General features: G+C 35.2%; 1 protein-coding gene and 1 long non-coding RNA gene across 3 annotated transcripts in view; one reads left to right on the forward strand and one right to left on the reverse strand.

Moving 5' to 3' along the window:
• Positions 1 to 3,469, reverse strand: part of KLHL1 (kelch like family member 1) — a 449,152-nt gene extending 445,683 nt beyond the window's left edge. For both annotated transcript variants that reach the window (XM_065533314.1, XM_005585986.4), the window contains exon 1: positions 2,208 to 3,469. In XM_065533314.1, the coding sequence (XP_065389386.1) occupies positions 2,208 to 2,704 (497 nt within the window). In that variant the 5' untranslated portion in view covers positions 2,705 to 3,469. The remainder of the gene's footprint in view (positions 1 to 2,207) is intronic.
• Positions 3,470 to 10,438: 6,969 nt separating this feature from the next.
• Positions 10,439 to 14,317, forward strand: LOC123569878 (uncharacterized). The gene is made up of 2 exons (XR_010582619.2): positions 10,439 to 10,573; positions 14,135 to 14,317. It is a non-coding gene; the product is annotated as an uncharacterized lncRNA (long non-coding RNA).
• The last annotated feature ends 1,185 nt before the right edge of the window (positions 14,318 to 15,502 follow it).

The following is a 15,502-nucleotide window of genomic DNA, read 5'->3' on the forward strand; positions in this document are numbered from 1 at the left end:
CATGAGCACAGAAAAAATTCTCTATGAAAGTTTAGGAACATATAAATCCATCAAATACATACAGTGCTAACTGATTTGTCTAGTAAGAAACTAGACTAAAAATAAAATTGGACCTGATTTTCAAGAGTTCACACATGCCAAATCTCATAAGATAATTTGATTCCAACATTGAAGATGATTTTGGTCGGTAGGTGGGTAAATTTAGGAATTCTTATCACTCACAACTCTTTGTGAATAAAAATAATAAAGTATTTTCAAAAGTAAGAAACTTAAGTCTGTTGTTTTTTTCCTAAGCTGTTTGTTCTGTTACTAGTTTTATATTTGTTAATTTATTATAATTTCTTAAGTCACTACTCCATTAATGTTTTCAAAACTCCAAATTACATGAAAGTCTTTATAAACTACTAATTCTGAATATGCCTTGTTTATTTTTAAATGTATTTGGTATAAAGTAAACTTTAAGAAAATATGAAACATTAATATTTCTAGGAGCTTATTCAAGGAATTTAAAAATTTACAAACACACATAATGTATAAATTTCTTCTTGAGCTGTTAGAGTCTAACAACTATCAGTTATAATAAAATAGTAATTGAAAAATACTTAACCTAGTTTCCTTTTAAATATATAAGGTGAATTGGTTAATGTTTCTGGATAATTCCGCACAAAAAGTGTTTAGATTTACTCAACAAAAGGGTATAAACATTTCAGTACGTTTTATTTTTTAAATTATAAAATCATAAGTAATTAGTATAATAAATAACTTTTAGTAACATTTAATCACTTCATAGTATTCATAGTACCTAAAGTTGTAATTATTTTTCATAAAATATTTCACTTAATGGAATAATAGATAAACTTATATTTAGGTCTCCTATATATAGAAAAACTATTGACATAATTGTTCATTCCAGATTGTACTTCTCCCTTATTAAAATTATCTTATGTTATAGTACATGTCTTAATATAATATTAGAATATGTTCTATCTCTGAAATTAAAACTAAAATATATATAATGCATATAATCGAAAAAATTTAAGGATATTTTTAAATCTATAACCACATATGTTAGCATAATTAGGGAGCACATATATATACATACACACATATATATACACATATAGGTTATACATATATAATTTTATCTATTCTTTTTGCTACTTAATCAAATTTATAAGAAACTGATTCAATCAACCAAAAGTTTAAAAAAGATGATTCTGTTACTAATTTGTTATTGGGTAGTAATTAAAATGTCTTAATATATTCATTATCATTTTCTATATTTCTCCTGTAGTTCTTCTTTAATAATGTATTCTGATATCACACGAATCTAAATGCAAATCATTTCATATCCTGACTATATTCCAAAACTAGCAATGATGTGGTTTAGAATACTAATGAGTCAATTCTCTCAAAATGTAAAACTCGGGAGTTTTATGTCTATGAAGGATTTTCTATAAGTCTTTAAGTAGCAGAACTCTACACAAAGAAGCATAATATTAGAAATAAACTAGAAATAAATACTGAGCTGCTTATCAAGGAGACACAATTTCAATACTGAGCCAACAAACCACAACAGCTAAATGCAAAGGCACTCCACAACAGTTTAATTCAAAGACTTACTCCGAACAAGGCAAGAGTGAACACAAAGGAAAAGGACCAAAAGAGAAGTTGGGACAGAGAATAAGACGACTGTATTTCAGGAGCAAAAAGAGAGGTAAAATAATGTTGCTGTCCAGTGGTCTCATTTTGTCCACCTCATTACTCCTGGAATAGATTCAAACCACAGGGACCTTAGACAATATGCTAAGTCAGTTACCAGGCCAATATATGAGATGCATTCTGATGATGTGTAAAGCAAATTTTCACCTCCATATAACGGAACAACTGATGTATATGACAGAAGAACACCATAATCTCAGGAATATGAGAACTATTCCATTTGAAGACTTACAAAAATGAATGCAAGTTCAATTGGTGGCTATAACTTTGAAAACTTCCAAAAAGAAAAATGATGTGTCTGAACCAATAGAAATTAATGAGCAAACTTGTAATGAAATTAGAACTTGAGTAATCAAAACCAGGCTGGCATCTCTTAACGCACATTTTCAACCTGAAACATTCTAGACTTAGTAACCACAGAGCACACGCTGTGAAATGAGTGGAAATTGAAAGACGCTTGGAAGCCCCATGGGGACTTACTGTACCTGTGTCCACATCCTTCACCTGTTGCCTGGCTCGAGCTGTCTGGTTCCACTTTGAGCTCTTGCAGAACCAGCCCTTTGTCGTGTGGTCCAGGAAAGTCCATGCCTGGCACCACCTCCTCCTCTAGGGATTCCACATAGAAGAGAGTCCTGGCTGGCTGCTGGGTGCCCTGTCCAGGAGCCCCTTGCTGCAGCCTCGTGGCAACTGGAAGCAGGGTGCCATTCAGCGGATTGAAGGAAGAGGAGGAAGAGGACGGAGAGGACGACGAAGAGGAAGAGGAGGAAGGTTTCTTCCAGAAAGTGCTCACACCGCTTCTCTCATGGCTTTTGAGCAGGCGGCTCTGGCTGGGTCCCCAATGCTCAAAGCTGCCACTGCCATCCTGTTGCAGGCAGCCTCCCCCCGCCGGGCTGCCGGTGGACGGTGACGGGTGGCTGAAGAGTTTCCAGCGGAGTCGCAGAATGTGCTTCACATCGAAGTCTTTTCGCCCAGAGCCTGACATGCTTTACGCACAGAAGCCAAAAGGCTAGCAGCTCACGCAGGAGTAGGCTGGTCAGCAGGTGGGGGAGGCCAGCGGAGCCCGGGGGCGGAGGAAGAAGCGGGATGCGCCCTCTGCACCCCTAAAGCCAGAAGACGCGAGGCGGGCTGCGCGCCCTGTCAGACGAAGGCTGGAGCGCGGACGGCAAAGCCGCGCGGTTCAGCCTCGGTTGGGTCCACAGGACCTGGGCGTGGGGACACCACCAGGCAGGAGCAGAGGCAGGACTGGGACGCCAAAGGCTGAGAATCCTCGATGCCCGCGAGGGAGCCCCGTGGTTATGGCGAGGTGGGACAACCCTTAGGCTGGAGATGCGTGAGGGAGGGAGGTCTGAGCGCTCCGAAGCTCCGGAGGCGGCTGCAGATGGATACACCTCTCTGGAATGCGCTTGTGGCAGAGCCTTAGTAGGGAAGGTGGTGGCGTTCTTGTCCTTGCAGCTTAGAGTTCAGTGTCTGGAGAGCGCAGAGAGAAGAGACCCAAGTCTCGAGGAAGCGTACCCCTCGCCAGCTCTCTTGGTACACCTGCGCCCCTGTCCCTGGCCTTTTCGAGGATGCCCTGATAGCCTGCCGGGTGGCTCTGAGAAAGTCAATTGCTTTCTGCAATGCTAGAAGAGGTGGTTTTATATAGTCAGTTCGTAAAAGAGAAAAATAGATATTCTAACGCATATAGGGAGGCAAAAGAAAAAGCCCGCCTGTGAAGCTGTCAAGGTCCTCACAGTACAATTTTCTCTCTGCCTCAGAGCCTCCTCCTCCCCCGTAAGTGACGCAGATGTGCACTGGGGCCTATACGGAGAGATGGAGGGAGGGAGGGAAGGCTTCAATCTTCTTTATGCAAGTGAGACTGCTGCTCTTATTGTCCCCTTGCGTGGGTCTTGTCACCTTTTTCCACCCTCCTTCCTCACTACATTACTGTGTAGCAATACAAGGAAAGAAAACAGGCATTATGCTTTTGCATCAGTAAACACTACGCATGAATCATGGCAGTGTCAACTTAATAGGCTGCCATCAGTTTGCAGGTTGCAGGTTAATGGCTTGAATTATTTAATAAACCGTATCTTTTAACCTTTAGCCTTAGTTTCTCTGTAGTGAGACACAGAAGAAACAGGGATGCTGGCGTCAAAATGTGATGATGCCACCATCCTGACACTTACATTGTGATTCTGCTATTAATGCACCCAGGCAGTGCTTCACCCCTGGGGCCAGAGGCACACGGTAGAAATTTGAAGATGGACATCTGAACACCGGGGACGGGGTTTGCGAAATCAGTGCATTTGGTGTGTAGCCTCGGAATGAAAGCTGTTATCAGTGTAAATCAAGAATGGAATAAAATGATAAAAGAGAATTTCAAGGCATAACCTTCTAGTACATAGATCATTGTATACTATGCATGGAAGAGTTTAGGCAATAAATGAGAATAGCCAAAGTCTACTTACTATCTTGCAAATGGGTGTTTGGAGAAGATGTGTTTTTTCCTCGTATCTATATTTAGAATGGTGATGATTGCAATCACTTTCAGGACATGACTACTTGGAATATTTTAACCTTTCCTTTAATGAGCCATTAAAATAGAACCTCGTCATCCTGGCTAACATGGTGAAACCCCGTCTCTACCAAAAAAAAAAAAAAAAAAAAATTAGCTGGGCATGGTGGCGGGCGCCTGTAATCCCAGCTACTTGGGAGGCTGAGGCAGGAGAATGGCGTGAACCCGGCAGGCAGAGCTTGCAGTGAGCAGAGACTGCGCCACTGCACTCCAGCCTGGGCTGCAGAGCGAGACTCCGTCTCAAAAAATAAAATAAAATAAAATAAATTAAAAATAAAAATAAAATAAAAATAAAAATAAAAAATAAAATAGAACCTGGTAAAATTTGTTGAAGACAAGGGGACCAGAGATGCAACGTGTTCCCTAACTCAACCAGGAATATGGTTGTTGTCCAGTCATGAAATTCACAGTTTCGGTAACCCCCAACAGAGCATAGGAATTAACCACTGAAGTGCAGTTACACTACTGCTCAGTTACCCCCAAGGTTGAGCTGTAAACATAACCAGAAACCAAAGCTAAATTTGGAGTCCTTAGACAAAGTTGAACACTTTAATAAAATAAGAAATTGAGTGCACAAAAGACCTATTTTTAGTGGAAAAAAATTACTATAGTGCTTTTTAAATATTGATTTATGCCACAACAGCTGGACTGCAATCCCTTGTGCCTTGATTTTTCTCTCAGTATTCAGTCATTTTTGTTTGTTTTTCGTTTATTAAGCAAAACCCCTTTAAAGCCAACGTTGGTGACAGATCATTTTTATCCAACAATGGAATCAAGTAAGTATTTCCCTTAGGGAAGAAAATAGTATATGAAATTACACATCACAAACAGGACAGAGGACACTTTCCATCAGAAGTAATGTTGAAAGTTGAAGTGCATGTAATTAATTTATATAGAAATCAGTGCTTCATGGATTATCTCACTTGATTTATTTAAAATAATGTAAAATAATTCAAGTATCTCTATATATTTTTTCATTAGTTAATATCCATCACCATTCAAAAACTGTACTATAAAATTTATTTGCTGTTATTCTAAAATTTAATTTTGCATTTCCTTTTTCTCTGCAATACTAACAAGAATATTCCACAGTTAAAAGTTATATGTTTAGAGGACAATATTTTATATAACCCAAAGGACATGTAAAATTAATTTGTGGTATAAAGAAACATGAATTAAAAATATTGTCACATTTAGCAGATAATGAATGATGCCTATTTATTAGTCTTGTAGTAATATTTAGTAGGTTTAAAGCACTGCCATAACCTATTATGTAAATATAGGTACCTTTCTATATTTGTCAATCTGCATACAATATATGTTTGAAAAAATCACTCTTCTTGGAAATATATTTAAATAAAATTCAATTTAATTATCAAATGAAAATATTTCAAATTTAAGAAATAAACTATTCATGAAGTAATGTTAAACTGAAATGATTGACAAAGATGATTATATTATTTTCACTTGATTGTTACCATACTACAGTAATGTAGAAAATGAAGGAGAAAATAAAATTTTTTAAAAATGGGAGAAAGAGAGGAAAGTGAGAAGGATGAGAAGAGAAGGAGAAAAAAGAAAGAGGGAGAGATTGCGAGAGAGGGAAAGACAGAAAGAGGGAGGAGGGGAGGAAGGAAAATAATTTGGTTGGAATTATGGCTTAACTTGGCATATTAGATAAAATCCTTGAAAAATATACTTTGTAAAATACTGCACTAATTAATTTGTTTATCTGTTATTCAAAAATAAAAAACTTTGATTGATCACTTAGTTCCAGTGCAAACTAGTAACAAATACGAAGGAACTGGTTACATGCAGCTTGCTGGAAGAACTCACGAAAGAGGATTGTTTAACAAGCCACAATTAATAATTGACTTGTGAGTCAATTAAATTAAGATTTAAGATAACCAAGGTTATAGGCAAGAAGACATTGACATAGTAAAGACCACTTTTAACAATCCTAACAAACACACTTTGTTTTAAAGACAGAAACTATTTAATTATTCTAACACTATTGAATTAAATTGAACTGTCAGTCGAATCAATCAGTCTTTCAAATGAATATCCTTATGGTTGCCATAGTTTTCTGAAAGTGTGTAAGCAAAAAAGATTATTCAGGATATGGAAAATCTGTAGAATATTCAAGTATTTACTGTAATACCCAAATACAAAACTCTCTGCATAATTATTAAGTCAAGCATGGTGTAAAATATATCACACTGAAAGTTTCTACAACTCAAATATTTAAACAATAAGCAAAATCGGCTTTGGATCTGTTTTAGTCCATTATCTGTTACTTGTAATAGAATACCTGAAGATGGGTAATTTATAAAGAAAAGAAATGTATTTATTATAGTTATGGAGGCTGAGAAGCCTGAGGTCTAGGGACTGCATCTGGTGAAGGTCTTCTTGCTGGTCGGAACTCTCTGCAGAGTCCTGGAGCTGCACAGGCATCACATAGCAATGGGGTTAAGCATGCTATCTCAGGTCCCTCTTCCTTTTCTTACAAAGCCACTAATCCCACTTCCATGATAACCCATTAATCTATTAATTCATGAGGTTCTGCCCTCAAGACCCAATCACCTCCTAAATGCCCCCCCTCTCAATACTACCACAACAGAGATTAAATTTCAACATGAGTTTTGGAACGGACAAAAATTCATACCATTCAAGAATTTTCTAGACTGAAAGTTTCTCACTTTTAGTGACTATTTTCTAAGCAAATGCAATTAAATGTACACTTTTCTAGAAAAAGTGATTTTGATTTTTTGTATCTTTTTAGCAAGCCTTCTACAATATCTAGAAATTTGCGTATACATGATAATACTCAACAAAAGCATTTGAATAGCTAATTATGCTCAAATTTGAAAGTTCTTGCCTTATAATGGCTCCTGTGATTTTGTCTTTGATTAATTTTAATAAGCTGTATCCATGTACATTTTGTTAGTCCATTTTTGTACTGGGTAATTTATAAAGAAAATAAGTTTAATCAGCTCACAGTTCTTCAGGGTGTACAGGCTTCTGCTTCTGGGGAGGTCTCAGGAACCTCATAATCATGGCAGAAGGGAAGGGGAAGCACGCATGTCCTATATGGTTGGAGCAGGAAGAAGAGAGAGCTAATATAAAGGTGCCACACACTTTCAAACAATCAGATCTCATGAGAATTCTACCATGAGGACAAAAAGATGGATGTCCACCCTCATGATTCAGTCACCTCACACCAGGCTCCTCCTCCAGCACCCGGGATTGCAATTTGACATGAGATTTGGGTGGGGACACAGAGCCAAACCATATCATACATTAATACAAATATTATTTAAAATTAGAGAATATCATTTAAAATAATTATATAGAATTTTCGATGTATACATTAAATAAAAAATGTTTTGCAGTGACTTTTTTTTCCCCAAAATGATTGAAACTTAATACCATATAGCACTAATGTTAAGTTATCTCATGCATAATCAAAGTTTCCTACCTCTTAAAAGAAATACACATAACCATTCAGGGTCTATTAATCTTCATTACAGTATAGGTATACTTTACTTAAGCAGCGATTAAGTGACTGCTTAATAAACAATTGTAGGTATTCATTGATCCCCAGGGGCCATTTTAATCCACTCAACCTCCTTGGTTTATTTGACCTTTTGATTTAGATCGGGCAATACGTGTGTATAGTTAAGGAATTCTTACATAAATTGTTGAGTTAATTTCATTAGTATGTGAATTCAAAATGACATTAAAATAATGAATTTCTATTAATGATGAGCCCAGTTTTATTTGTGTGTCTTTTTACTTCCCCAAACTCTGTGCAGAATATTGACAGTGGTTTGTGAACATCCATTATTTTCACTTTTGTATTGGGTCCTGTCTGGTTAATCACACTGCTGAGGGACTTATGATATAATTTTATTATTATTTTTTTTTTTGAGATGGAGTGTCACTCTGTCACCTAGGCTGGAGTGCAGTGGTATGATCTCTGCTCACTGTAACCTCCGCTTCCTGGATTCAAGCAATTCTCCTGCCTCAGTCTCCCGAGTAACTGGGACTACAGGCGCCCTCCACCACATCCGGCTAATTTTTGTATTTTTAGTAGAGATGGGGTTTCACCATATTGGCCAGGCTGGTCTCAAACTCCTGACATTGTGAACCTCTCACCTCAGCCTCCCAAAGAGCTGGGATTACAGGCATGAGGCACAGCACCTGGCCTATTATGTGATTTTTAAAACACTTTCTATCTCTTTTACGAAAATATTTCTAGATTGAAAACAAATATATATACACACATATAGATATAGATAAATGTAATATATATATATGTTTAATATGTAATTATATTTCAAGAATATTTTCTAACGATTAAACAATTTGGTGGCATGATATCCTATTTTGTATAACACTGGAATATTTTAAAAAGAAAACTGCTTAACTAATACTTATTTACAAAGCGTTAAGATTTCCCTAGTATTAAAAAAGTAATTTCATCATTTTGCATATGGCACTTAAAATTTGCCTGTATCACTATGGGGTAAGGTGAGTCCCATGAAACTTTAATCAGTATGATCAAAATAAAATAGTAAAATTATAGTTTATAAAGTACAGATTTGGAAGTTAGAGGAGTGTAAGATATTCATATAAACATAGATAACATAACTTTGTGGATATTTTATTTTCTGTTGTCTCTTTTGAGACATGGACTTTTGGAGACTTTAAAATATTTTCTCAATTCAGGTTACTACGTTTCACTTTCTATCTTGAGACATATTTGCCAAAACTTTATACTTTCATTTGCCTGCATTATTACCAGATCATTTAAAAATCTAGGACAAAAATGCATGGCTTTAAAAGCTAAGATCTAGCTTGTCTTAACATAATTTAATTAGGGATATAACATAAATTATAAATAGTTTTCAAATGCTCTTTTTTTTCCCACAAGTATATGTGTAATATGTGAACTTATAACACCCAAGAACAAAATTTTATAATCTGTTTTAGAAATAGTACTGTGAATTTTATTTCAAATAAATTATATATTCAGAGTATTGGGAAGATGATTCTAAGAAATCAAATTACTTTGAAACACCATTACTGTAAGTAAATTGGCTTACAAAATCTAACTGGAAAATCACAACTTGACACTTACTATATTTTCCTGAGTTTTACACCCAGTCAGGATGCTTTTGGTTCACCAGTCCAAAAGAATATTACTTGTCAGCGCCTTGGGAAGCTAACAAGATGACCCTTTGCCTTGAAGCCTGTCTCTTGTAAATGTGGTGACTGCTCCCTTTCTGTACAGCTCTAGCTACTGGCCATCAGGACACATGTAAATTCTCATTCTTTATTGCTCAAAGGAAATATGACATGGACTTCACATGATAATATACTAAAGTCTAAAAAATATTAAAACAGATAAATCTATAAATTAAAGCACTACATAAAATTATTGAAATTGTAGCCTACTTAAGATTTCATGTTATATCTGGGACAAAATTACAAGTAAAATAATAACGGCAAAAGGAATGATGAGTTTTCAGATTATGTTACATTCTTTAAATTTCTTCACACTAGATAGATACCCAGATTAAATACAGAGTATTTTCTTCAATGGTGAGGTATGAAACATTTTAAAGATCATATTATTATTTTCTTCTTCATTGGATAATGACTAAAGAAACTAAGAAAGGAACTACTATTTTACGACATCCTACTAAGTGCCAGACAATGATTTCATTCTATCTTGATAAAAATCTTATTTAGGTAGGCATTATAAAACAGGCTTAATATGAAAAAAAGTAGAATCAACTGGCCACTAATATTTTCTTCTATTAATTGTTTTAGACACTCTCCATAAGTTGTACTTTTTATTCTGTTTTATAATTTACATATGAGAACTTAAAAAAATGACAAACTCATTAAAGGCAGCGATTCTCAATATAATTTCATGAGCTGTGTGAGCTCTGCTTCATAGAAGAGAGACTCCTTGTATTCTCAAAATTGAGCTGTCTTTCTAACGTGTGTATGTGTGTGTGCGCACGCGCACATGCCTGTGCATGTGTGGGTGTGTTAGTCCCTTTTGTGCTTTTATAACAACACTACATACTGGGTAATTTATAAAGAACATGCATTTATTATTTCATAGTTCTGGAGGCTGGGAAGTTCAAGACCAGTGCACTAGAATTTGGTCTAAAGAACATCTTCTCACTCTGAACACACATAGTAGAAAGCAGAAGAGCAAGAGAGAGAACAAAGTCTGTGTCTCCACATGGCAGAAGAGCAGAAGAGACAGAACCTACTCCTGTAAGTCCATTTTATAATGTCATTAATCCATTCACAGGGGAGGGAGCCCTCATGATAGAAACACGTCCCAAAAGGCTCACTTCCTAACACAGTGTCATTAGGGATTAAGTTTCCAACAGAAGAATATGAAGAAATGCATTCAGACCATAGCAGTGTGTATTATTTTCAAGTCTATATGTATGTTACTGTATTTGTACAGATACATGGGTGGCTATATCTCTATAGAAACAAACATAATGGTTTATTTTGTGGGGGCAACAGATTTTGGAAAATGAAGATAGTCTTACTAGACTAGGATGGTTGTGCAGGGCAAAGAACATGTCTTACTTAATTTTGAAGTCATAGTGCCTAACTGCCTATGATGACATGAAACACCAGTAAACAATGGATAGTTTTGAGTTTATCATAATGAGAAATGGGATGAGGGTAATAACACTTTATTGTGGAGAAGAGGTCAGGAAACATGTAATACTTTTTTTAAAAGTACTGTGAAATTGTGGTTCTACAATTATTTAGTGTGAAAACAAATGGAATTATAAAACTAGTGGTTTCGGAATATTTTGGGGCTTTCACTTATATTTCTAAAGTACTACAAAATACTCAAGAAAAATTCAGCATATATTATGCATATTCATTTTGTCAAAAAGGCAATGCAATGTGCAAGTAAGTGCTTTTATTGTAATTCTTAAAATTGTATTTTTAAATCAAGAAAGATTTAAATCTTCACATTTAAATCCATAAGCTTTAGTTACATTAAAAATTCCATCTCTGCATTATCATTCTTTCATTTATTCAAACATATTTTTTATTGAGCACTTACTTTGTGCCAAGCCATGTTCAAGGTGACAGGGATGTATCAGTTAAAAAAAAAAAAAAAAAAAAAAAAAAAAAAAAAGGTAGACCAAAATCCCTCAAGGACCTTACATTCTTGAGGTGAGAGATAGAAACTAAAATACAACAAATAAATAAATGTATCAGATGATGGAGACATCATCCATGGAGATAAATAAACCATAGAAGAAATATAGGGAGTTTTGAAGGAAAGGGGGCTGAGCTTTAAGTAATCTATGTGCTTAAGCTCCACTGATAAAGTGGCATTTCACCTGTGTCCAAAAAGAAGTGAAAGCATGGACTGTTCGTGTATAAGTGACAGTGCCATGGCAGAGGGAATAGAAAAGCAGGGGCCTGGGGCCACGATAAAGTTTGGTGTATTTAAGGGGTCATAAGTACTAGAGGTGAGTGAGCAGAAAGGAAAGGGGCTCTACTGGAGTTCAAGGAGGCAGCAGCCAAGACACCAGCTCACTTACAGGATCTTTTAGGCAAGTGCACAGATATTGGTTTTTATTCTGAATGAAGTGGAAAGCCATTGGAGGATTTGGAGCATTGGAGTGATAGCATCTGACTTCCATTTTCTTAGATCACTCTGGCAGACGTGATGGGAATAAACAGAAGAAAGCAAGGTAGAGAAAAGAAAAACAGCGGACAGACTATAGAATAAAAAATCTAAGAGATGATGTAAATGTGCACCAGACATTGTGGCAAGATCTAGCATTCACAGGGAATCGATTTTCCTTAAAGTTCATGGTCTTTTCTTTTCATTTTTAGATGGGAAGCTATGTTATAGATAGTCTTGTCTATCTTTTACTCCCCTAAAATAACTAATGTCTCTATTTTTTTCTGTTCTTCACTGATGCAGGATGCTCACATAAACCTAAAGCATGCTCAGGTCTATATATTCCTACAAGATAAAGCAATTTATATTTTATCCTGATTTACAAAAGAGGGTGTAAACTTGTACTTATGCAATACGAATATGTTTTATACCTAATTTACAGTATAAGGGCTATAGTTAACAATGTTGTATTACACTAGAAAGTTGCTAAGAGCAGATTTGGATGCTGTCCTTCCTCTCTGTCTCTCTCCTTGTCTCTCAAACACATACACATATGCACACACAAAAGTAACCATGTTAGGTGATGAATATGTTGATTTGCCTAACTGTGGTAATCAGTTCACTATATATACCTATATCAAAACATCATGTTGTATACTTTAAATACGTACAATTATAAAAATGAAAAGAACTAGGCTTTCTCCTGGTGCATTTCAAATTTGGCTAGAGGGATAATCAAGGCTCTTCCTCACCCTTCAAGTGTGACAGAAGTGCTATGGGCAGTGCAAGAAGTCAGAGCCTGAGCAGCACACGCTATAAATATATTTGCACAAAGCATTTAAATTATAACATTTGCAAAATAGTAGGTGCATTATTCCTTCTAGTTGTCTACTGACTGGAAAGCAACATTTTAGAATGGAACTTCACAGGCTTTGAAATAAAATCATGACCCAAATCCTTCTCTGCTGCTTACAATTTGTATAACCTTGGGCACAGTACTTGATTTCTTTGAGTCTCAGCTTTCCTATCTGCAAAATAGAAGTTAATGTGTAGGTCAAATAAAGTAAATCTGTTAAACAAGTAGCACATTGTTGGTGCCTAAGTAAAGGTAGATATTGATATATATTTTGAAAATATTTGTATATTTAAATGACCTTTATATTGTTGTAAAAAAAGTTTAAAAATAAAGCTTTCAATACTTAGTTGGTTTTGCAACTTTCAAAGGCATTTTGTAAAATATCCAGATTACTATTCACTTGAGTATTCACAACATAGAATCACTGATTAATCACAGCATTGATTTTTTGGTGAGCTTGTAGTTTTGTAAGTCAATAACAAAAATTGAAAATCAATCTTTTACATAATTTTATTATAGGAATAATCAGAATTCATAGATGTCTGCATATTAGGGATATTCTAAAATCATTTCAAGTAGGAGAAATGTAATAAAATATTTGCTTCAGTTGACAAATCACTTAAGTTAATTTTATCCTCTCTTGTGAGTTGGGAGAATAATGAGAAATTAATGAATAAGTAATTTAGATTACAAAAAAATCTTGCAATAGACTGTAAGGAACTTAAGAGAAATGACATTTCACTAAGTAAATCTCTGATAGTGTGAGTGAAACAATAAATTTTACTGGTAACACTAGAGGTTATTTTGCCAGTTATGAAACCTGACCATTAATATTTATTGAACTGGGTATATGGAATTTATGGATATTGTCTACCAGATATAATGCATTATAAAGCCATCATTGTGGGGGGTTTTTGGTAGAAAAAAAATATTCAAATGAAATGCTAGTCACATTTCTGGTTTTGAATAAGAATGCCATATATATATATATTTATTTACCTAATTTTTATACATATAGAGAGAGAGAGACTGGAAATTTTTAAAAAAATTAATTTGTTTTAAAGAAACAACCTATCAGTAAGCTAACTTTTCTACACTTATGTCATTTTTATGAGTATCATAGAATGCTAGAATAATTTATATTATCAAATAGACTTAAAATTTCCTCTGATTTTGTAGATTCCTGCCTGTGGAAACTAAAATTGATACTTATATTCAACAGAACAAGCTTACCAGAAGATTCATTTATTGCTTTTGATATACTCTTACAGATATATATTTTTTGTTTTGTGTTTTGTTTTTTGTTTTTTAGATGGAGTTTCACTCTTGTTGCCCAGACTGGAGTGCAGTGGCACCATCTCAGCTCAGATATATACTTTGTACAAGCATTGCAAACCCAGACTATAGATTCCTGGCACTCAAAAATATGTGAAGTCATGCAAATGCTGATTGAAACCACAGAATATTTCAATAAATCAATCAATATTGAGAATCAGCTGTGTGCTCAGCACTGTGCCGTGAACTGGATAAGGACATATCTTGGCAGAAGACACACACACACACACAAGAAGAATTTTAAAGTAGAACTAACCCCACAAAAAGATGTTTTAAACCCTTACTCTTATAATGTACATACAGCTTATGCAGCAATTTTTCACAATTATTTCTCTTGCTTGTCTCTCAAACTTACAAAAATGAAGCTCAGAGAGGCCTAGTTAGCAATCACACACTTCTCTAGACCTCTAGTCAGTCCTACAGCAGTCTATTTTTTTATTATTATACTTTAAGTTCTAGGGTACATGTGCACAAAGTGCAGGTTTGCTACATATGTATACATGTGCCATGTTGGTGTGCTGCACCCATCAACTCATCATTTACATGAGGTATATCTCCTAATGCTATCCCTGCCCCCTCACTCCACCCCATGACAGGCCCTGGTCTATGAGGTTCCCCTTCCTGTGTCCAAGTGTTCTCAAGAGAGAATTTTACAGACTATAGAGAGTTATAAAATTTTAATTTTCATATGCAACATAATAACTCTTAAAGTTGCCTACTTTCTCTTATAAGATTGTCTTTCTCTGACCCAGTTCTGAGCCCCATTTTCCTCGGCTCTGGGTTGTGATCTCTAATAACTCTTTAGAGTAAAGCTGTTATTCCAGTGTGAACCGATTGTTCCCTATTCAAACAATATCATGTGTGTATACATGCACATGGAGTTTGAAGAGATTCACATTACAGTGATTAATAAAAATCAATAACTTTAAAGTGAAAAAATACAGGTGGAACGTCTCTAATATGAAAATTCCAAACCCAAACAGCTCTAACATCTGGAATTTTTTGACTGATGACCTGATGACTTAAGTGAAAAATTTAGCACCTGACTTCATGTGACAGGTGGAAGTCAAAACTCAGTCAAACCTTTTCTTCATGCTCAAAAAAACTTGAATATTATGTAAAATTGTTTTCAGACTATGTGTATAAAGTCAGTGATTATGAAACTTCAATGAATTTCATGTTGAAACTTGGGTTCCATCTGCAAGATATTTCATGGTACATATGCAAATATTTCAAATCCAAAAAAATCCCAAGTCTGAAAACATTTATGGTCCCAAGCATTTTGGAATATGTATATTTAACCTGCAGTTTGACATTTACTTATTTTTGACAGACAGTCATTCAA

This window comes from Macaca fascicularis, chromosome 17, assembly GCF_037993035.2.
Source record: "Macaca fascicularis isolate 582-1 chromosome 17, T2T-MFA8v1.1".
Lineage (NCBI taxonomy): Eukaryota > Metazoa > Chordata > Mammalia > Primates > Cercopithecidae > Macaca > Macaca fascicularis.